Raw genomic sequence first — 22,421 nt, forward strand, 5'->3', positions numbered from 1 at the left:
TTTTTCATGAGAAGCTGCCTGAGATGCTAAAGAGTGATTTAGGAATTTCTTGCTTTTACAACCTTTTACAGAAGGGAAATTGAACAGAGCATGAGTTTTTCTACTGCATTTGTGCATAGCTATGGAAAAAACTATTAGCCAGATAAGTAGGGGCTGCACCATATAAAACTTGTAACAAAAACAGCCCAACTTGAACAATACCCAAGCTTCCACAGGCAACCAATGCAATTTGCAATAAAATAATGTAACATGATCGTATTTCTTCAATCCGTAAATCAATCTAATCGCTGTGTTCTGTATCAATGATAATCTCAATAATTCCTCTGCTTGACCTGGTTCGGTGGCATGGAATGTTGTTACTCTTTGGGTTTTGGCCAGGTACTAGTGACCTGGATTGGCCACCGTGAGAACGGGCTACTGGGCTTGATGGACCATTGGTATGTCCCAGTAAGGCTATTCTTATGTTTTATGTTAAAGCTCAATTCTGAAAAAACAAAATTTTTTCTTGCCACTTTTAGTCAGAATAATTTAGAGACTTCTTTCACTCAAAAAAAACATACAATATCCGATTCACTCAACTGTTAAAATTTTGGGTGTTACCTTTAACAAAAATCTAACCATGCGTATTCAAGTTGCTTTTGTAGTCCATAAAGGCGTTTAAACTATTGGTACAATCTTTAGTACTTATCCATTTGGACTATTGCAACATTGTTTACTTAGCTGGTATTAAGAAAAATCTTTCCAAACTATCATTCAAAACATGCCTGTTAGAACTGCATTGGTTGCTGGTTGAGGCGCGGGTTATTTTCAAGCTAGTTTGCCTCTATTATTGAGTAGTAGTGGGTGAAGCCCTGCTTTATATGACTGACTTATTTTGTTTCTCCATTCAAAAACACTCTCGAATCTCTAAAGCCTTTGTGACTCTTCCAACACTTAAAGGCTGTAAAAAGGTATCTTGTTTGCATGCTTTCCTATCAGGCTTCAGTGTGGGATAAGAATTTCAAATCTTTATTTTGTTCAGTTTCTTATTTTCATTTTAGAAGACAACTAAAAACTTATCAGTTTGCAAAATTTTGGGGCTCTTAATTTTCTTTATTCTTTTCTCATTGTAGTTTTAGTTAACCTTTTGCAAACCACATAGAACTCAAAGGTTAAGAAATTGATTTATGACCAGCAAGCGCTCAAGACATGAGCCCAGTTTGTGCGTCTTTTCAATGTGGCCTTTCAGTGCACTTCTACGCTACCTTCCAATGCGTCCTACCACCACAATGCCATCTTAAAGCCTTGTTTGAGTTCTTTTAGTGCCCTGGTATGAATACCATCCGGTCAGGGCAGGATTAACCAATAGGCCAAGTAGGCATGTGCCTAGGGCCCGAAATGGTCAGGGGGGCCCGATGAAGGAGGGCATCAACATTGTTTTTTCCAAATGGCGATGGACCCCTCCAGCATCGATCGGCAACACGGGCCCCCCTGATCAGCAACGTGCCCCTCCCCATTGAAGGAAAGTAAGACAAGCAAGCAACGCGGGTAAGAAAGGCAATGGGAACTGTAATTTTGCAAGCAGTGCTGCTTGCCCAAAGCTTCCCTCTGACGCAGCTTCCTGTTTCCGCCTGGGCGCATGGTGGGGTGGGGCGGGGCAGGGGACCCAGTGTACTTGTGTGCATAGGGGCCCTCGACGAATTAATCCTGCCCTTCATCCGGTCCATAAATGCTTCCTGTTAAGACACAAGACCCATGAAGCAGGCAGAGCCCAGGAGTCTCAATGCATGTTTATGAGAATGGTGAAGGGAAGAAGGATTTTAGATTTTTTAGGAAATGGAGGTCAGCAGTTATTCAAGAGTGCATGTTTTGGAGTTGGATATCTTTTGGAAGATACTGTCAAAACAGGGAAGTTATGCCTTTATTTATTTTAAATATTTATAGCCCGCATATCCAACAATTCTATGCGGCTTACAATCTCTATGATGTCCTTTCAGTAAGAACCCTATAGTAGAGCAAAGATTGTAAGAATATCTGTGTCAATATATATATATATATATATACATACACACACATACACAGTGGGACACTGTTACCAGAGTATTACAATAGTAAGTGAATCAAATTGAGGAAGGGTGTGGCAAATATTAAAGAGGGAATTGAGGCTAACAGAGGAACAATTCAGCAAGAAACAGTATTGTGTTATCGTGGATAGAAATTCTAAGTGTGAAGGGAAAAGGAATACTGGTAGGTCTAGATCAGGGGTCTCAAAGTCCCTCCTTAAGGGCCGCAATCCAGTCTGGCTTTTAGGATTTCCCCAATGAATATGCATGAGATCTATGTGCATGCTCTGTTTTCAATGCATATTCATTGGGGAAATCCTGAAAACCTGACTGGATTGCGGCCCTCAAGGAGGGACTTTGAGATCCCTGGTCTAGATCACCATCTGCCAGGCCATAGCGATCAGATGATGGAATGTTAACAGGAGCGTAGGGAGAGGGGAGACATGATTGAGACATGATTGAGACATGATTGAGACATTTAAGTACATCACGGGACGGGTAGAGGTGGAAGATGATATCTTTCTTCTCAGGGGACCCTCGACCACAAGAGGACATCCGCTCAAGCTCAGGGGAGGGAAGTTTCGTGGAGACACCAGGAAATACTTCTTCACGGAGAGAGTGATTGAGCATTGGAACGAGCTCCCAGTGCAGGTGGTCGAGGCACGCAGCATCTCAGACTTCAAGAACAAATGGGATACCTATGTGGGATCCCTACGAGGTCATGCCAAGGGATAGGGTCACTAGGACTGAATGAGCGGGTCAGTAGAGTGACAGTATAATTACAAGGGATAGGGTCACTAGGACTGAATGAGCGGGTCAGTAGAGTGACGGTATAATTACAATTATTCTTTAGGGGGTCAGTAGATTTAAGAGGGTGGGTAAATAGTGTGGGCAGACTTGATGGGCTATGGCCCTTATCTGCCGTCATCTTTCTATGTTTCTATGTTTCTATGTTTCTATGAAATTAAAGAAGCTAGTGAATATAGAAAAATCTGTCAAACTTTTTTTCTGAAAATGATTTTGCCCTTTTTTCCTTCAGCTAAACCAGGTGGCCAGGTGAAATGTCAGTATTTTCCAGCTGTGGATAAAGTTATCTTTGTGGATGATTATGCGGTAGGCTGTAGGAAGGATCTGAACGGCATTTTGTTGTTAGACACAGCTCTCCAAACACCAGTTTCAAAGCAGGATGATATGGTTCAGCTTGAATTACCAGTTACAGAGGTAAGTTATACTGTTTGATTCACCTTGGAATTTTTTTTTGTTTTGATTTTTTTCTATGCAGTATGTCAAGACAACGCTTGTGGAGATAGCACGGTATACAAACCTAAGGTTTAGTTTAGTATGTAAATGATAGAACTCTATAATTTATGCTGTTACCTGTATGCTCAGCCCAAACTTCAACCGTACATGCCATCAAATAGTTGGTATTTTATGAGTTCATTATGTTCATGAATGAGTGGAATACTGTAATTTAGGTGCCTTCTTGCTGTCTAAAACTAGTTGGCCCCACATATATACTTAGAATTTTTATCTTGTCTAGCAAGGTGGAGGTATCTTGACAGAACATGCAGTGAGTCTGTCTTTTTTTCATATCCCAAGCGGATTACAGGCCAAATGTATCTTGTATTGATAGGATTAACTATTTTTTTCCATAGCATCCAACAGGTCAATCCAACGACTTGTGGGTTATGCCCATCTACCAGCAGATGAAGATAGAACACTAGAACTCTGTCATATAGAACTCTAAACTGTAGCCTCACTTTCTCTTTTCTCTTATCTAGCAGGTGGACATATGTATCCTGTGGAGTTCTCTGTTGGTGCAGGCTCCTGGCCTATTCCCTGGTGCAGTTCAGCATAAGGGTCAAGAGGATTTGTGTGGGCTATGGGGTATATATCTGGTAGTACCAGGTCTCCCTTTTGCTGGGCTCATTACCTCTGGGAGTAAGAAATCTCCTGACTTCAAAAATAAAAAAACAACTTTCAGGGACTGCCGTATGTACTCTAATATAAACTGAGATATTTGAACCAAAAAAGACCCCAAAATTGGAGCCTTGGTTTATATTCGGGTCCACCTTAAATCCTGCTGGTCCAGTAGTGTGAGCCAAGCTGGAATAGGAGTAATCCCTCCCTCTTTTGAGGTGAGGTGTTAGGTCCTATCCTGGCTTTCATCTGGCTGTAGAATTGCTGCATGCCCCCTTCCTTCCTTCCCTCCCTTCCTCCCTGCTGTAGAATCAATGTGTGCCCCCTCCCTCCCTGCTGTAGAATCAATGTGCGCTTCCTCCCTCAAGCCTTCTTTAATCACTGATGATCTAGTGGAATGAGCTGAGGCAGGAACAATTCTCTTATGCTCCTTCTCATGCAGTCTCAGTGAAAAAAATAGCTGTTGTGAGTTCCTGCAGAAATTTTCAGGGGGAAGGAGGAAAGAAAGGGGTATATGGTGATTTCTACAGCCAGCTGACACCTGGGACAGGGAGGGAGGGATCGCAGCTGTCCTGGTTTTTTTCACCATAGTACTGGCCCACCAGAATTTAAGGTGGTCCTGAAGAGAGGCCAGTGCTAGGTTTGGGAGGGGCAGGTGGGTGTAGAGGCTGGTGGCACTTCATATAAACCGGTTTATATTCAAGTTACATTCCCCCTCCCCCCTTTCTTTAGGGGAAAATGTTACCTCGGTTTATATTCGAGTATATTCGATAACCATTTAAATGAGCCAGCAGGATAATTAGGGTAGTGACATGATTAAGCACTAGATTTATGTTCTGCAGTACCTCTGCTAGCATACCTCAAACTCAGAGTAGAGAATGACACAGGGTAAAAATTATCCCCGTCCCCGTGAGCTCTGTTCCCGTCCCCACAAACCATCTGATCCCATCTGCACAAGCTTCAAATAGTTTTATACTTATTTTATTAAAGTATAAAAAGAAACAAATATTCTGTACAATTGTTATTTTATAAATCAGAGTTCTGGCTGCCAAACTAGAGGAAAAGATATTCAGATGGCAGGGCTTTCTTTATAAATGTTTATCAACACAGCTACAATACTATCACCTACCCTATTCAATCTATACATGTCTATACTAGGCCATGAACTATCCAAACTAAATCTCCAAGTGTACATATACGCTGATGACATTACAATTATCATCCCCTTCTTTACACTATCGACCAAAACCAGACACTTCATTTCATCTGTCATCGATCATGTAGAACAATGGACAAAAAACTTCAAACTAAAAATAAACCCTGAAAAAACTAAAATATTCATGGCCACCCCAATGAACAAATACAAAGAACCATCAATCAGTTTACAAGGGAAAAACTTTCCTATTAACCACACTATAAAAATCCTTGGCATGACCTTAGATCAGCAACTGACATTTGACGCCCACACTGACATCTTAGTAAAAAAATGCTTCTGCCTACTATGGAAACTACGTACGATAAAACCATACTTCGACTTTGCATCATTCAGACTATTAGTACAATCACTAATCTTAAACTCGGTGGACTACTGCAACATCATTTACCTAGGATCCTACAAAAAAAACTACCAAAAGATTGAGAATAATCCAAAACACAGCCATACAACTGATTTTTGACCTGAAAAAATCCAACAACATCACTCAATATTTCAAAAAACTGCACTGGCTACCAGTCGAGGCCAGAATAATTTTCAAATTTGGTTGCCTATGCTTCAAAACGCTATTTGATACTGCATCCATCTACCTTCTCAGTGTTCTCCCCCAGAAATGTTTTCCAGCTGGGTGGCATGAAAAAGTAGCTGGGTGGGGCGGGATGGGGAAATTTGGTGGTGGGGAAAATTAACCCCCTCTTTTACTAAGGTGCGCTAGCGTTTTTAGCGCGCGCAAACCCCCGCGCTATGCAGGAAAACTAATGCCAGCTCAATGCTGGCATTAGCATCTAGCGCGCACGGCAATTCTGCACACGCTAAGCGCACGCTAAAACCACTATCGCAGCTTAGTAAAAGGAGCCCTAAATGTGTACTATTTTTATTAATTATTATTGTTTTCCAATGTTCAATATGACTTCCTTTTTTAAGGTTTGACACTTGTACCAGAATATTTTTACTAAATTTAAGAAGTATCCAATTCTAGAAGGGAATAATTAGATATTTGCCCTCTTTCAAATGGTATAGAGGTTTAAAAAAGGGAAATGCGTTAATGAAGTCATTAGATACAATCTAGCCATTTATTTCTGCATGAATTTAAACAACTAAAAAAAAAAGATAAATATAACTCATCCAGTCATACAAGAAATGGCTCTACAGCACCTCTAATAATGTTTTGATCACTAGGTTCCTTCCTGAGGTCTCACTGAGGATATGAAATAGATGCAATCCCCACTTCCAGACCTCTTCCACATAATTTATGGAGAGGTGTTACTGAGCCTTGAAGGAGACCTGTGTGATTGATCTTTATCTGCTACTTTTTTTGCTGTACACTTCCCCCTCCATATTCGTGGGGGTTAGGGGCAGAGCTGGCCCAAGAATATTAAAAAAACCGCGAATAATATTCAGACCGGTTCTGCCCCTAACCCCCGCTTCCCCCGGCTATTTTAAGCCCTGAAAGCCCCCCCTTAAGCCTTACCTGGTGGTTTAGCGGGTTTTCAGGCAGGAGCGATCTTCCCATGCTCCTGCCCTGTGCAGATCTCTCAAAGGAAATGGCTGCCTTGAGCTCCTGTAGTCTCTCAAGCCATTTCCTGTGAGCGATCTGCACGGAGCAGGAGCGTGGGAAGATTGCTCCTGCTCTGAAAACCCGCTAGACCACCAGGTAGGGCTTAAGGGGGGACTTACAGGGCTTAAAATTGCCTGAAAATGCAATTTTTGGTTTAAAACTGCGAATAAGTGAATCCGTAGATACGGAATTCTCGAATACGGAGGGGGAAGTGTAGTGCAAAGTGAGAGCTTGGGCAAAACAGTTTAGGTAAAGAAGCAGGTAATAATTAGCAATGTATTAAAAAATATTTTATTTTTATTTGCTTATAATGTCATTTGAAAGCTGCTTGATGTTAATACAACTTTAATTTAATTCTTTATAGTGTGTGTGTGGGGGGTGGGACAACACCTACATCAACACTAAAGTTAGAATAGGGTTATTAAATCCAGTGGTGTACCTAGCAGGGCTGTGGAGTCGGTAGATAAATGTTCCGACTCCTCAGTTTTTTGTACTTCGACTCCAGTACCCGAAATTTCCTCCGACTCCGACTCCACAGCACTGGTTAATTTTCAGATCGTTAAAATGGAATGTCAAGTTGAGAGAAATGAGCATTTTCGACACCACCTTCTTTTTGCTTTTAATCAAGGCCTAATCAGGTCTAAGGCCGCAGAAGCTGCTCGCAACATTTGTGCTGTGTATATAGTGGGTGCTATAGCTTAAAGAATCGCTCGTGATTAGTATGCCAAGTTCAGAAATGGAGTAGATAAATGTTCCGACTCCGACTCCTCAGTTTTTTGTACTTCTGACTCCAACTCCGACTCCAGGTACCCGAAATTTCCTCTGATTCTGACTCCTCGACTCCGACTCCACAGCCTTGGTACCTAGTATATATGACAGCCAGTGCTGATCATTTTTTAACAACCCCCTCCTCTATATAAAAAAGATATTTCTAGTAATAATCCATGAGTCACACAACAAGGGTGCACCTAGGAAAAGGCAGCATCTTAAATACTGCAGTGAGCACTAGAACACCAACACACGCATTGTAAAACTAAACAAGCCAGATCCTTGGATAGTCAATTGATCCTGTACAGTCGATGCTAACAGAAAGCCATGTCCTTTTCATACACACAGACAGATACACCCTTGCCCAATATGGAATAACCACAAACTCAAAATAGAATTATGTAGATAAAAGTTAAACTGAACCAAGAAACCAGACTCTGCATACAGTGCAACACCACAGAAACAGTGGCATGTCCTCTAATACTGTGCAAAATATAAAGACACATTTTAATAACTAAATTGAAAATAAAATTATTTTTCCTACCTTTTTGTCTGGTGATTTAATGAGTCTCTGGTTGCACTTCCTTCTTCTGACTGTAAATCCAATATTTCTTTTTCTGCCCCTCCCCTTTTCTTTCTGTCCTTTTCTTTCTCTTTCTCCCCCTGCCCTCCCCAAGCCATTGCGCCGATTTCTCCACTTCCCTGATGCTTTACCTACCCCCCAAACCACCATGACGATTTCTCCCTGCTGCTCCCCGAGCCAGGCTAGGCACGTACAAGCGCCGGACTCACAAGACTTCACCTCCGACGTCAATTCTGACGTTGGCAAGGAAGTTCCAGGCCAGCCAGGCAGCGATTGGCTGGCCCAGAACTTCCTCTCAGACGTCAGAATTGATGTCGGAGGTGAAGTCTTGTGAGTCCGGCGCTTGTACGCACCTGGCCTGGCTCGGGGAGGCAGGAAGAAAAAGATTGTAAAAGCAATGCAATCGATTCACATTGCCTTTGCGATCTACTGGTCGATCGCGATCGACCATTTGGGCACCCCCAGCAGTACAGTATACTGTTGTTATGGTAACCTGTCCTGACCTGAGAAAAGGGGTTTAGTCCCAAAAAATTGCCTTATTTCCATTTCCTATTTATAAACTTTAATCAATACAGTTACAATACTACTTGATTCTAAGTAAAGCAACAAAAATATTTTTTTCTACCTTTTGTCGTTTCTGCTTTAATCATCTTCTCTTCGCTCTCTTCTTTCTATTCAGCATTTGTCCTTGCTCCCTTCCATGCAACATCTGTCCTCTCTCTCTACCCCTTCCATCTACTGTCCACCCTCTCTCTGCCCCTTGCATCCACCCTCTCTGCCCTTTCCATCCAGTGTCCGTCCTCTCTCTGTTCCATATGGCATCTTCCCTCTTTCTATGTCCCTTCAATAAACTGTCTATCCTGTGCCCTTTCTCTCCTTTGGAAACAAACGAAACAAGCTGCAGATGTGTACAAGATGCAGGCAAAATTTATTTGTGACAAATTAAAAACCTAAATTATTTAAAACCCTTTTACCAATCAAGGGACCTGACACGGTCCGTATTTCAGACAAACCTTCGTCAGGGGTCCATGGTAAAAAAGGATTAAGAAATATGCCACAAAAAATGTAGAATGACAACAAAATGTCTTGTTCGCCGAGAATTGCCAACTGCTGTAAAGCGTCTCCGGTTGGTGTTTTTTCTGCAGATAAGGTTGGACCTTCCCCCTTTTTTTTTGTTTTTGTTGCTTTCTCTCCTTTGTACATGATTCATTTCAGCTTCACCCCTTCTCCTATGCTCTGGCATCTCTCTCTTCTCCTTTCCTTCTCTTCCTTACCACTCCACCCTATGGTCTGGCATCTCTATCTCCTTCCCTTCTCTCCCCCCATGCCCTGGCATCTCCCTCCTCTCTCTCCCTCCTCTGGCATCTCCTCTCCTTTCTTTCCCTCTCCTCTCCTTTCTTTTCCTCTGGTCTGTCATTTTGTCTCCTTTAGTTTCCCTTCCTTCCCCCCATGCCCTGGCATCTCTCTCCTCTCCTATCCCCTCCCCCACTTCATTATCTGACATCTCTTCTCCTTCCTTCCACCTGGCCTGGCATCTGCCTCCCCCCCCTCCATGGTCTGGTAGCTCCTTTCCTTTCCCTCCCTCCCATAGTCTTGGCATCCTTTCCTTTCCCTCCCTCCCATGGTCTTGGCATCTCTTTCCTCTCCTCTCCCTTCCCTGGTCTTCCTTCTCCCCTCTCTCTCCCAAATTGGGTGCTTCTACAGCTGCACTTCTCTTCCCCTTCCCCCTCCCCCAATTGGGTGCAGCAGCAGCATTTCTCTCCCCCCCAATTGGGTGCAGCAGCTTTTCTCTTCCCCCTCCCCCAAAAATCTTGAGTGCAGCAGCCAGAACATGCCTTCATTTTAATAATAATTTCATTGTTTTTTTTATATATTTTTTAATAAAGGGTATATGTTTAGCCTTAGCCTCTCGATTCTTACTTTTAAGGATGCAGGTAATCATATCCACATATCTTTGAAGAGACCTTATTTGGGTATGTAATTCCCTCTTTCAGTTCATTAGTCATAGCTGTATCTGTATAGGGTCTTCATCACCTCACTTCAGTCACTTACTATTATACATTTGATGACATTTCACATTCATGATACTTAGATTAGAACCTTACTTAACCTTTTCCTGTCGTGTGTCCCGGATGACGGGACATTCCAAAAATGTCGTTGCCATCGTATGTCCCATACTAATAAAGAGCCAGGAACACAAAATATTTGAATTTACAGACTAATGACTTATTTACATTGTGTTTACAATAGCCTTAAATGATAATGGTAAATAATACAAAACTTTGCTAGAATAATTACGATTGGCACCAGCGTAACATAAAATGTATTACAATAGGAAAAGGTTAACATTAATCTTATATTCATTTCAATATCCATTTCTGGTCTTCACACACATTGCACAGGTGTCCTTTCATCACATCTTATCTTGATCTCATAAATCATGTTTACTTTTTATCAGAAGTTTACTAAGACTAATCTTGACCACATCAATTAGAAGTTCGCCATTAAGCTAAAGCACTATTTATTCACCACACCAATGTCTCTAGGGTATATTCATTCTTCCTTTTTTCATATTCACCCATAAATTCATATCCATAGGACCCCTGAAGAAGACTTTATGTCGAAACACAGACCGTGTTGAATTATCTTCACTATCTAAAGTTGTGGATTATCTTATTGAGACAAATCAGTAACATTAGTCTCCACATTACCTTTTGTTTTGGACTTTCATCTTTCTATGGATTTAACGGGTCAACTTCTTGGTTGATCATGTTATATGCACCCACATATCACACTGTTTGACTTCTTCAAGGTTTCTGTTTTGGACATTTGTTCATTTCTTGTTCTTGGTGAAGCTGTTCTAAAGTAGAGGCAGGCAATTTCTCTCTGCTCTTATTTTTTTTTTTGTTTTACTTCTTTTATATTTACAGTATTGAAAGTAAGGCTGCTGCATGGGATCCTATATGGCAGCGCTCTAGTGTTCTCTATCTCTACCTGCTAGTGATGAGCATAACCCGTGAGTCTCCAGACTAATCTGAGACTAATGGAAAGGAAATTACCAGGTATAGTTATAATTTTGTAAGTAGTGTTGTTATATATGGTAAATATGGTAGTCTTTTTATTGTTGAAGCAATATTTTTTTAATGTGGATAGCAGAATTAGTAAAGCACCTAAGTGAGCACTGATGAGCTCAGAATTGGTGTAAAATTCTAAGCGTGCATTGCCCTTCCAACATGCAGTGGTTTCATCTCCTTAATTAGTTCTAAAGAAATAGAAAAAAAAATGCTCTTGCAGGAGGGTGGAATTGTGTGGGTTATTAATCCTGCTGTCTGAGAGAAAATTTGTTACAGGTAAACATTGCTTTTTCTGACAAGAAGGGTTAAGTTAGGCACACACAGTAGGTGACTTCTTGGGCAGTGTTTCCAAACTTCTTCAAGCCAAGTACCCCTTAGGTCAAAAAGATTTCAAATGAGTACCCCCGAGCTCCGAGCAGCAGAGATTTTGAAATGGACATTTTATTGTTTAACAGAACTAACTAGGCAACATACATAACGAATACAAGTTACTGCAACTGGCATATAGACCAAGGCATAAGAGGCTTGATCTGTTATATTTCAGTCTCATATAAACTGGCCCCTTGACAATAATAATAACTTTATTTTTCTATACCGCCATAATCTTACGACTTCTAGGCGGTTCACAGTAAAGAGAGCTGTACAATCAGCGAATTACAATCTTAAAGATCAATGAATTACAATCTTAACAATCAGCGAACTACAATATAGTATTAACATGTTACAGTGAAGGGGCTGGATGGCCAGCGAATTACAGAATACAAATGGAGAGGAAGACACTGAACAGACAGAGAGTACAGGATACAATTGGTGAGGGAGTGTAGTATCAGCATGAAGAGTAATAGTTTTAGAAGGAGGGAGTATTTTGACTAGGAAATAAAACTATTGAACAGAGCAGTCTTAATTATTATCCCAGGACAAGCAGGCATGATATTCTCACATGTGGGTGACGTCATCTACGGAGCCCCAGCGCGGACAGCTTTTCAAGCAAACTTGCTAGAAGTTTCAAGTTTGCACACTGCACCACGCATGTGCATGCCTTCTCGCCCACTAGAGGGCGCATCCCACCTCGTGGTCCTCAGTTCAATTTTTTCCGCGGAGCCAGAAAGCCCTGTGGATTTGAGCTCCAGTTGTATTGCCTTTCTAGCTGCCGCGTTTCGTTGTTTTTTTGTATTTTGATCGATTCGCGGTGCTCCTTTCTTTTGTTTCTTTCGTTTAAAAAAAAAAAAAAAAAAAAAATTTTACTTTTCGTTAGGCTCCGGGGGCTCCCGGCAGCCGTGGCCGCGGGACGTCGGTCGTTCCCGGCCTTCTTTTTCGTTGATGTCCCGTCCTGTTACGGGATTTAAAAAGTGCAGCCGGTGTGAGAGGTTGCTTTCCATCACTGACCCTCACCGGTGGTGCATTGTTTGTCTTGGGCCCGATCATCCGACAGCTTCGTGTGATCGCTGCGCTACCTTTCAAAACAGAGCCCTTCTTCGCCGTAAGGCCAGAATGGCGGAATTGTTTGCAGTGGACGCGCCGCCTAAGGCCTCGACGTCGGCCTCGGCCCCGGCCTTGACCTCGGCCTCGGCGTCCTCGGGGGCCTCGGCTTCGCCTCGGCCCTCGGCTTCGAAGGCGTCCTCGGGTAAGCCGGCTTCGGGTAAGTCCTCTGTTCCATCCCCTTCAGCAAAGAAGCCATCCTCTACTCCGGCTAAGGCGGGTGGGTCGACCCCGGCCCCGCCTCGGACTTCGACTTCGCACACCCCGAGGGAATACTCGAGACCGAGGTCGCCCTCCAGGGAGTGTGCTCCGGACCCGGAACTCCCAACCTTCGTGGGGATCCCGGACTTTCAGGACCTCCTTCGAGCCCTGATTTCATCGGAGCTGTCGGGGGCCTTGGAAGTGTTGCAGCGAGCTGCGGTTCCGGCGGCCTCGACCTCGCAGGCCTCGGCCGGGGCGCCCTCGCCCTCGGAGGCCCCGGCCTCGGCTCCCTCGACCTCGGGAGCCCCGGCCTCGGGTATTGTGGCCCCCTTAACCTCGGCCCCGGCCCTGCCCTCGACCTCGGGGGGTCCGCCTGAGCGGAGTGTGCGGCCCAAGGAAAAGTTGCGCAGAGTGCGTCGTATTTCCTCCTCTTCCTCGGGGTCTTCCCGGGACGCCTCGCCCTCGACGCGACCTCGGACGGGGCGCCGATCGAGGAAGCCGAAGCGCCCGCGCGGCTCGCCTCGGAGGCACGGTCGTTCCTCGCCGCTCGGGGGCGAGGCGCTTCAGGTGTCGGAGTTGCGCCTCGACATTCCGAGGCTCCTCCGATCACCTCATGGGAAGTCTTCCCGTGCCGCCTCGCCGAGGAAGTGGGAGAGTGTCCCCCGGACCCCGGGGTCCTCACCCAAGGGTTCTGCGAGGCGGAAAACTTCTCCTTCCCCCTCGAGAGCCTTGGAGAGAGGATCCTGGGACTCGGGGTCGGTCAGGGATCCTCATTATTCCCATGAGGCCTCTCCCCTCTCCTCGGTGGGGAGGTCGAGAACCCCGTCTCCCCCGGCCAGACCGTCCTCATTTACAACTTTTGTTCAGGACATGGCCCGAGCCCTGGGGTTAGACCTTATGGTCGGTTCGCAATATTCCAAAGAATTTTTGGAGGAGCAGGACCTTCCCACTCCTCCTAGAGAGGTGCCTAGGCTCCCCCTCAACAGAGTCCTTCTGCAGACCTGGTTGAAGAATTTGTCGAACCCTCTTACAGTCACGTCGGTGCCTTCTAAAATGGAAGCCAAGTATAGGACGGTGCCCCCTAAAGGGTTCGAAAAGGCGCAGCTCTCCCACCAGTCTCTTCTGGTCGAGTCTGCCCTAAAGAAATCACAGCCCTCACGGGTTTCCGCGGCGGTTCCACCCGGCAGGGAGGGGCGGACCCTGGATAAGTTTGGCCGTCGCCTCTATTCAAATTCCCTGATGGCCACCAGGGTTCTAAATTATGCCTTCACCTTTTCCTCTTATTTGCGTGGCATGGTGAAGGACCTTCCTCAATACCGAGACTCCTTACCGGACCCCCTAAGAGCAGGATTTGATAAATTTATGTCCAACCTGTCTCAATTGCGGTTGTACCTATTTCATGCGGTGTACGACGCATTTGAGCTGGTTTCGAGGGTGTCGGCCTTCGCAGTGGCCATGCGCCGCCTGGCCTGGCTTCGCACCCTCGATATGGACCCAAACCTGCAGGAACGTCTTGCAGACTTGCCTTGTGTGGGGTCCGAGTTATTTGACGAGTCCTTAGATGCGGCGACCAAGCGCTTGTCGGAGCAGGAGCGCTCGTTAGCATCCCTGGTCCGCCCCAAACCTAGACCCCCGCCGCAGAAACCTTTCCGTCCTCCGCCGCGTCGATATCCTCAGAAATCGACTCCGGCTTTTTCGAGGCCACCTCCGAGGCGTCCATCTCAGCGAGGCAGAGGGGGACAAACCCAAGCCCCGGCGCAGGGTCCTTCTAAACCCGCGCCTTCCTTTTGACGGGCTGAGCGGACGGGGCGGGTTCCCCTCCGCGAAATCTCAGGAACCCCTTCCCATCGGGGGGCGTCTTCGGTTCTTCCGGATGGCATGGACCGAGATAACCTCAGACGCTTGGGTGCTCCGGACCGTCTCCGAGGGCTACTCGCTCAACTTTGTGTCCTCGCCACCGGACAATCCCCCGAATCTAGCCTCTTGCAACCGATCGCAGCTGCCGACCCTTCTGGCCGAGGCCAGGGCCCTTTTGGTGCTTCGGGCGGTCGAACCGGTCCCCAAGGACCAGCGGGGTACGGGGTTTTACTCCCGTTACTTTTTGGTCCCAAAAAAGACCGGGGACCTGCGCCCCATACTGGACCTCAGGAAGCTCAACAAATTCCTGGTCCGGGAGAAGTTTCGAATGCTATCTCTCCCGGTTTTATATCCTCTCTTGGAGGAAGGGGACTGGATGTGCTCCCTCGACTTGAAGGAAGCATACACCCATGTTCCGGTGCATCCCGCCTTCCGAAGATTTTTACAATTCCAGGTGGGGGATCTGCACCTCCAGTACAGGGTCCTGCCCTTCGGCCTGGCCGCGTCCCCACGAGTCTTCACGAAGTGCATGGTGGTGGTTGCGGCGGCCCTGAGGTCTCGTGGGCTTCATGTGTTCCCTTACCTGGACGATTGGCTCATCAAAGCCCCGACCAGGGAGGGGGTTATCTCAGCGACCCGACAGTCTATTGCCTTCCTGCAGAGCCTCGGGTTCGAGATAAACTTTCCAAAATCACAGTTGTGCCCGGCTCAGTCTCTTCAATTTATAGGCGCGGTGCTGGACACGGTGCGCCTGCGCTCCTATCTCCCGCCCCAGCGGTTGGAAGCCTTGGTGCGGATGGGCCGTCAGGTCTCTCAACTGTCGGTGGTGTCGGCCCAGCGCATGATGATGCTGCTCGGTCATATGGCATCGACGGTCCACGTCACTCCGTTTGCAAGGCTGCACTTGAGGATTCCTCAGTGGACCCTCGCTTCCCAGTGGCGTCAAGAGTACGATCCAGCGTCTCGCCTCGTTGCGGTGACTCCGCGTTTGCGGAAATCGCTGTGTTGGTGGACAGACTCTTCAAATCTGTCCAAGGGTTTGCTGTTTCTCACCCCTCCTTTTCGCAAGGTTCTGACCACAGACTCCTCGGAGTACGCGTGGGGAGCCCACCTCGACGGTCTTCGCACGCAGGGCCTGTGGTCTGCCGAGGACCGTCGGTGTCACATCAACGTGCTAGAACTTCGGGCCATCTTTCTAGCACTTCGAGCATTCGTTCACATATTGCAGAATCAGGTTGTCCTCGTCCGCACGGACAATCAAGTGGCGATGTACTATGTGAACAAGCAGGGTGGCACGGGTTCTTGGCCCCTCTGCTCGGAGGCTCTTCGCCTTTGGGAGTGGGCGGTCTCCCGGAACATCTTCCTTCGGGCGGTCTACATCCAGGGAGAACTGAACTGTCTGGCGGACAAACTCAGTCGACTTCTGCAACCGCACGAGTGGACTCTACACTCCGGAGTTCTGCGCGAGGTTTTCGCTCGCTGGGGAACGCCGCAGGTGGATCTGTTTGCCTCTCCGGAGACCCGCAAACTGCCCCTGTATTGTTCTCGGATGTACTCCCGGGACCGTCTGGAGGCCGATGCCTTTCTTCTCGATTGGGAAGGGAGGTTCCTGTATGCGTTCCCTCCCTTTCCCCTGATCATGCGAACGTTAGTACATCTCAAATCGTCCGCTGCCACGATGATTCTCATTGCTCCTCGGTGGCCGCGTCAGCACTGGTTCTCCCTGCTGCTTCAGCTCAGTGCCAGGGAGCCTCTTCTTCTGCCTGTGTTTCCTTCTCTGCTGTCTCAGAGTCAAGGATCCATGTTACATCCCAATCTTCAGTCATTACACCTGACAGCTTGGTTTCTTGCTCCCTAGTTTCGCCTGGTCTGTCTCAATCGGTGAGGGAGGTGTTGGAAGCCTCACGCAAGCTCTCGACGAGGCTTTGTTATTCGCAGAAATGGACCAGGTTTTCCACCTGGTGTTCGTCTTTTCACCTGGATCCGGTGTCGGTTCCGGTGTCCTCGGTCTTGGACTATTTATTCCATCTGTCGCACTCTGGCCTGAAAACCACTTCGGTGCGGGTTCATCTTAGTGCTATTTCTGCTTTCCATCAACATCTGGAGGGGCGTCCCCTGTCGCTCCATCCTTTGGTGACACGCTTCATGAAAGGGTTACTCAGGGTTTGTCCCCCTCTTAAGCCTCCTTCAGTCGTGTGGGATTTGAATGTGGTTTTAGCTCAACTGATGAAACCCCCTTTTGAGCCACTCAACAAGTCTCTCTTGAAATTTCTGACTTGGAAGGTGATGTTTTTGATTGCCCTCACCTCCGCTAGGCGGATTGGGGAGTTGCAAGCCTTGGTTGCGGACCCTCCTTTCACTGTCTTTCATCATGACAAGGTGGTTCTCCGCACCCATCCTAAGTTTTTACCTAAAGTTGTTTCTGATTTCCACCTCAATCAGTCCATTGTCCTTCCTGTGTTCTTTCCGAAGCCCCACTCCCATCCTGGCGAGACGGCGCTTCACACGCTTGACTGTAAGAGGGCGTTGGCATATTATCTTCAACGCACCAGGTCTCATCGGAAGGTTCCTCAATTGTTTTTGTCCTTCGATCCTAATCGATTAGGACATCCTGTTTCCAAGCGCACTCTGTCTAACTGGTTAGCTGCTTGCATTTCTTTTTGCTATTCTCAGGCTGGGCTTCCGCCCCCGGGTCGAGTCACGGGGCATAAGGTCCGAGCGATGGCAGCTTCGGTGGCTTTCCTCCGATCCACTCCTATGGAGGAAATATGTAAAGCTGCCACTTGGTCTTCGGTTCATACGTTCACCTCTCATTACTGTCTGGACACTTTATCCAGGAGTGACGGCCGGTTTGGCCAGTCGGTGTTGCGTAATCTGTTTTCCTAAATTGCCATCCTCCCACCTGCCCTTTTTTGGTTGGCTTGGAGGTCACCCACATGTGAGAATATCATGCCTGCTTGTCCTGGGATAAAGCACAGTTACTTACCGTAACAGGTGTTATCCAGGGACAGCAGGCATATATTCTCACAACCCGCCCGCCTCCCCGGGGATGGCTTCTCTGCTAGTTATGGAACTGAGGACCACGAGGTGGGATGCGCCCTCTAGTGGGCGAGAAGGCATGCACATGCGTGGTGCAGTGTGCAAACTTGAAACTTCTAGCAAGTTTGCTTGAAAAGCTGTCCGCGCTGGGGCTCCGTAGATGACGTCACCCACATGTGAGAATATATGCCTGCTGTCCCTGGATAACACCTGTTACGGTAAGTAACTGTGCTTTTTCCGAAAGGCGCCGTAAGTCAATCTGGCTCTATCAATGAAGTTGCCTAGCCAGGTTTGCTGTCTGCTAGCTTGAAACTTAAATGTTCTTTCCAGAAAGGTTCTGTATTTGCAATCTGTGATCTTAGGGTAGGCAAAAAGATTGCGATTTCTGGTTGTCCTTGTGGGAGTGTATAATTCAAATTGAGGTGAGAGGTAGTTGGGGGCCATTCCCCACACCAGTTTATAACAAAAACATGAGAATTTGAATAAAATTTGTGCCTCAATTGGCAACCAGTGTAGAAGTTTGTAGTAGGGACTAATGTGATCACTTTTCTTTACTCCGAATATTAAGCGGACAGACAAGTGGTGTGTCATTCTTACAAACTCAATGGAAATGAACAATGACATTTAGATGGTACCTATTTATAAGAACAGAAGAAAAGTAAGACCTTCACAAAAGTTGCCATAAGTTACCAATATGCTTTCATCTTTTCTCTGGAAAAATGAAATGTGAAATCTGGTCTCTATGGGTAAATTATCACAAATCCCACCTGTCCTTCTCGCACACTCACACAACCCACCTGACCTCTCAAGAGAGCTTGCTGATTTTGCTGTCTCATGAGATTGTGAGTTAAAAGATCAATAGGATCTTCTTACACCTTAACACATATCAGTTACTGCAAAATGTTTACAGCCCTGTTTGATGTTACAATAAACAAGTTGGAACCTTACCATATCATAACAGCACTTTATCCCAGGACAAGTGGGTGACGTGATCCAACGGAGCCCCGATGCGTGCGGACACCTCACAAGCAGACTTGCTTGAAGAAACTCGAAGTTTCGAGTCGCCCGCACCGCGCATGCTCGAGTGCCTTCCCACCCAGTGCAGGGCGCATCTCCTCAGTTCTTACTTTTCCGCGGAGCCGAGAAGTCCGTCTTCGACTCTCTGCGTGAAGTGTTTTCACTTGTGCCTTCTTTTATCCGCAGTTTTGGGTTATTTTTTTTCAGAATCGCTGTATTTCTTTATTATTTTCTTGTTTTAAAAAAAAAAAAAAAAAAATTGGCCGCAGCTCCGCGGCTTCGATCTTGCGGTGGAGCTTTTTCGGCCTATGTCCCGGCCTGCAACCGGTTTTAAAAAGTATTCCAAGTGCCAGTGCACGATTTCCCTGACGGACCCTCATCGACGCTGTCTTCGGTGTCTCGGGCCTCAACGTCTCTCGAAATCATGCCGGCCTTGCTCAACACTTACGTCTCGTGCTTTCAAGCGTCGTTGCATCCTGTGGGAGAAGCTTTTCAGCATGGAGTCTTCGATGGAGCTTTCGTCCTCGAAGGGCGCTTCGCCCTCGACATTATCCGATGCTCTCCAGGCTTCCATAGCTTCTGCTCCGAGCCTCATCAAACCTGCCTTGTTTGTACCGGCTCTGTCTTCGACACCTGCTGCGATGCCTTCCTCTGTCTCTTCAGGTAAGATAGCACATCAGCCCATTCCCCCGCTGGTGCTTAAAGTGCCCAAGGCTTCTAAGTCCAAGCACTCTCACACTGCCTCGAGGGAGAATGAAGCCCGTGCAGGTGGTCCCGTTGCAGACGCGGATCCATCCTTGCCGGCTTCGTTCCAGACCTTGTTGGAGAAGCAATTCATTCAGCTCTTTACTACCATGGGGCCGAAGCTTCTCTCACAAATCCAGCCTGGTCGAGCCGCCTCCTGTGCCTCAGTCGTATGCACACTCTCTACAGGGAGCAGAGTCTCTACGAGTGTCTGGTCTGGCTTCGATGCATGCATCGCAAGGAGCAGAGTCTTTGCCCATGCCTCCATTGGAACCCGTACACTCGATGCAAGGAGCAGAGTCTTTGCGAGTGCCTCGAGGTTCTTCCACTCAGCCTCCTCTGCTTCATTCCACAGCTTCCAGCCCTATCCATTCTCTGAGGGCTTCGGCGGGGACACGCTCTCCTCGATTGTAGAGGCCTGCTTCGAGGCACAGCTCGCATCATCGATCGAGGCATTCTTCGAAGCATTCATTCAGGCATGCCTCGCCTCATTGGAAGCAGCCTTTTCTTCAATATTCCTCACCACCTGCTTCGACTCTAATGCTTCCGGATCTCGAAGACCCGGTGGGTTCTTTTTCTCCATTCAGGTCTCCTTCGTTGGAGCAAGCCGCCTCCACATCCTTGAGTCCCTCTCGAGGCCAGGCTTCGGCAGATGTCTTTTTCATCTTTTCTGCGTCAGATGGCAGCTGATTTGGATATTGAACTTGACACTGGATCTAAGTTTTCAAAGGAGTATCTCGAGACCATGCATCTTCCTCAACCTCCTGCTGAATCCCTCAAGCTTCCTCTCCACAAGCTTTTGGATCAAACCTTTGTCCGCTGTCTGGAAACTCCTTATTCCATTCCAGCTGTTCCGGGCAAATTGGATTCCAGATACAGAACTGTTTATCACAAGGGGTTTGACAATGCTCAATTGTCTCATCAATCCCTTCTGGTTGAGTCTTCTTTGAAGAGATCTCACCTTTCCCTGGTGTATGCCACTGTTCCTCCAGGCAGGGAAGGCAAAACGATGGACAGATTTGGTCGTCGCTCCTACCAAAACTCCATGATGACCTCCAGAGTCCTCAATTATAATTTTAATTTCATCACCTATTTTGAGTTATTTCTCTCCATCCTTCAGAAGTTCATGCCTTATCTGGATTCTCGTGCGCATTTTGAATATCAGGAGGTCCTTGCATCCTTGTCCCAACTTCGGCTGCAGCTTCTTCAATCCTCCTATGATGCTTTTGAGCTGTCTGCTCGAGCTACTGCTTGCTCGGTGGCCATGCGGCGTCTGGCGTGGCTCTGTACCATCGACATGGATCCTAACCTGCAGGACCAGCTAGTTAATGTTCCTTGCGCTGGCAGTGACCTCTTTGATGAGTCTATAGAGGCTGCCACCAAGAAGCTTTTGGACCACGAGAAGTCTTTTCAATCCATTCTCCACCTGAAGCCGAAGCCGGCTCTTCCTCGCCCTACACGCCCTCCTCTGATTTACCAGCGGCGTTTCCCACCGAAGCATACTCCTTCCATTCGTCAGCCTGTCAAGAGGCAACATCCTCAGAAGCCTCAGCCACCTGCTGTACCCAAGGCTCATCAGCCTTTTTGACTGTCTAGCAGAAAGCATAACTTCAGTCATTCTGCCTTTGCCTGTTTTCCCCCCTATCGGAGGTCGTCTCCATCATTTTTATCACCGATGGACGACTGATACCACCGACCTCTGGGTTCTTTCCATTGTCAGGGTGGGCTTTTCTCTTTAGTTCCATCAAGTTCCTCCGGAACATCTTCCAAGAGAGTATCCTTCCAATTCTACCCAGACCGCCCTTCTTCTTCAGGAAGCTCAGGCTTTGCTTCAGCTCCAAGCTATCGAGCCTGTTCCTTTGGCTCAGCAGAACAAGGGTTTTTACTCCCGGTACTTCCTTGTTCTGAAGAAGACGGGCGATCTGCGACCTATTTTGGATCTCAGGGTGCTCAACAAATTTCTGGTCAGATAAAAATTTTGCATGTTGACCCTAGCATCTCTGTATCCCCTTCTTGAGCAGAACGACTGGTTATGCTCTCTAGATCTCAAGGAGGCCTACACACACATTCCCATCCATCCGGCCTCCCGTCAATACCTCAGATTTCAGGTGGGAAATTTTCATTATCAATACAGAGTGCTCCCTTTCGGCCTGGCCTCGTCACCCAGAGTCTTCACCAAATGCCTGGTAGTGGTGGCCGTTGCGCTCAGGAACCATGGTCTTCAGGTATTTCCCTTCCTGGATGACTGGCTCATCAAGGATTCCACGTCTCAAGGAGTCGTCCTAGCGACCCAGTGAACTATCTGGTTCCTGCAGAGTCTGGGATTCGAAATCAACTTTCCGAAGTCCCATCTCCAGCCTTCTCAGACTCTTCCATTCATCCGAGCTGTTCTGGATACTGTCCAACTCAGAGCATTCTTTCCTCAACAACGTCTGGAGGCTCTTCTACATCTTTGTCATTCGGTCTCCTCTCGCCCAACCATCTCGGTGAGAAACATGATGGTTCTTCTGGGTCACATGGCTTCCACAGTACATGTGACTCCTTTTGCCAGACTTCACCTTAGAATTCCTCAGTGGACCCTGGCATCTCAATGGACACAGGTTTCCGACCCTCTGACTCGACACATCCAGGTCACTCCTGCTCTGACACAGTCACTTCGTTGGTGTATGCTCTCTTCCAATCTATCCAGAGGCTTACTTTTTCAAACGCCCCCCCCATCAGAAGGTTCTCATGACCGATTCTTCAACTTACGCTTGGGGGGCTCATCTAGATGGTCTCCGTACTCAAGGATATTGAATCAGTATGGATCGTCAGTGTCACATCGATCTCCTGGAACTCAGGACGATTTTCAATGCTCTCAATGCTTTTCAGCATCTGCTTCAAGACCGTGTAGCCCTCATTCGCACGGACAATCAGGTCGCATGTA

General features: G+C 46.9%; 1 protein-coding gene across 4 annotated transcripts in view; it reads left to right on the forward strand.

Annotated features, from left to right (window-relative positions):
- Positions 1-22,421, forward strand: part of BIRC6 (baculoviral IAP repeat containing 6) — a 1,530,571-nt gene that overhangs the window by 65,702 nt on the left and 1,442,448 nt on the right. For all 4 annotated transcript variants that reach the window (XM_033935681.1, XM_033935678.1, XM_033935679.1 and 1 more), the window contains exon 2: positions 3,082-3,263. In XM_033935681.1, coding sequence (XP_033791572.1) covers positions 3,234-3,263 — 30 coding nt within the window. In that variant the 5' untranslated portion in view covers positions 3,082-3,233. The remainder of the gene's footprint in view (positions 1-3,081; positions 3,264-22,421) is intronic.

The sequence above is a fragment of the Geotrypetes seraphini genome, chromosome 3 (genome assembly GCF_902459505.1).
Source record: "Geotrypetes seraphini chromosome 3, aGeoSer1.1, whole genome shotgun sequence".
Taxonomy (NCBI): Eukaryota; Metazoa; Chordata; class Amphibia; order Gymnophiona; family Dermophiidae; genus Geotrypetes; species Geotrypetes seraphini.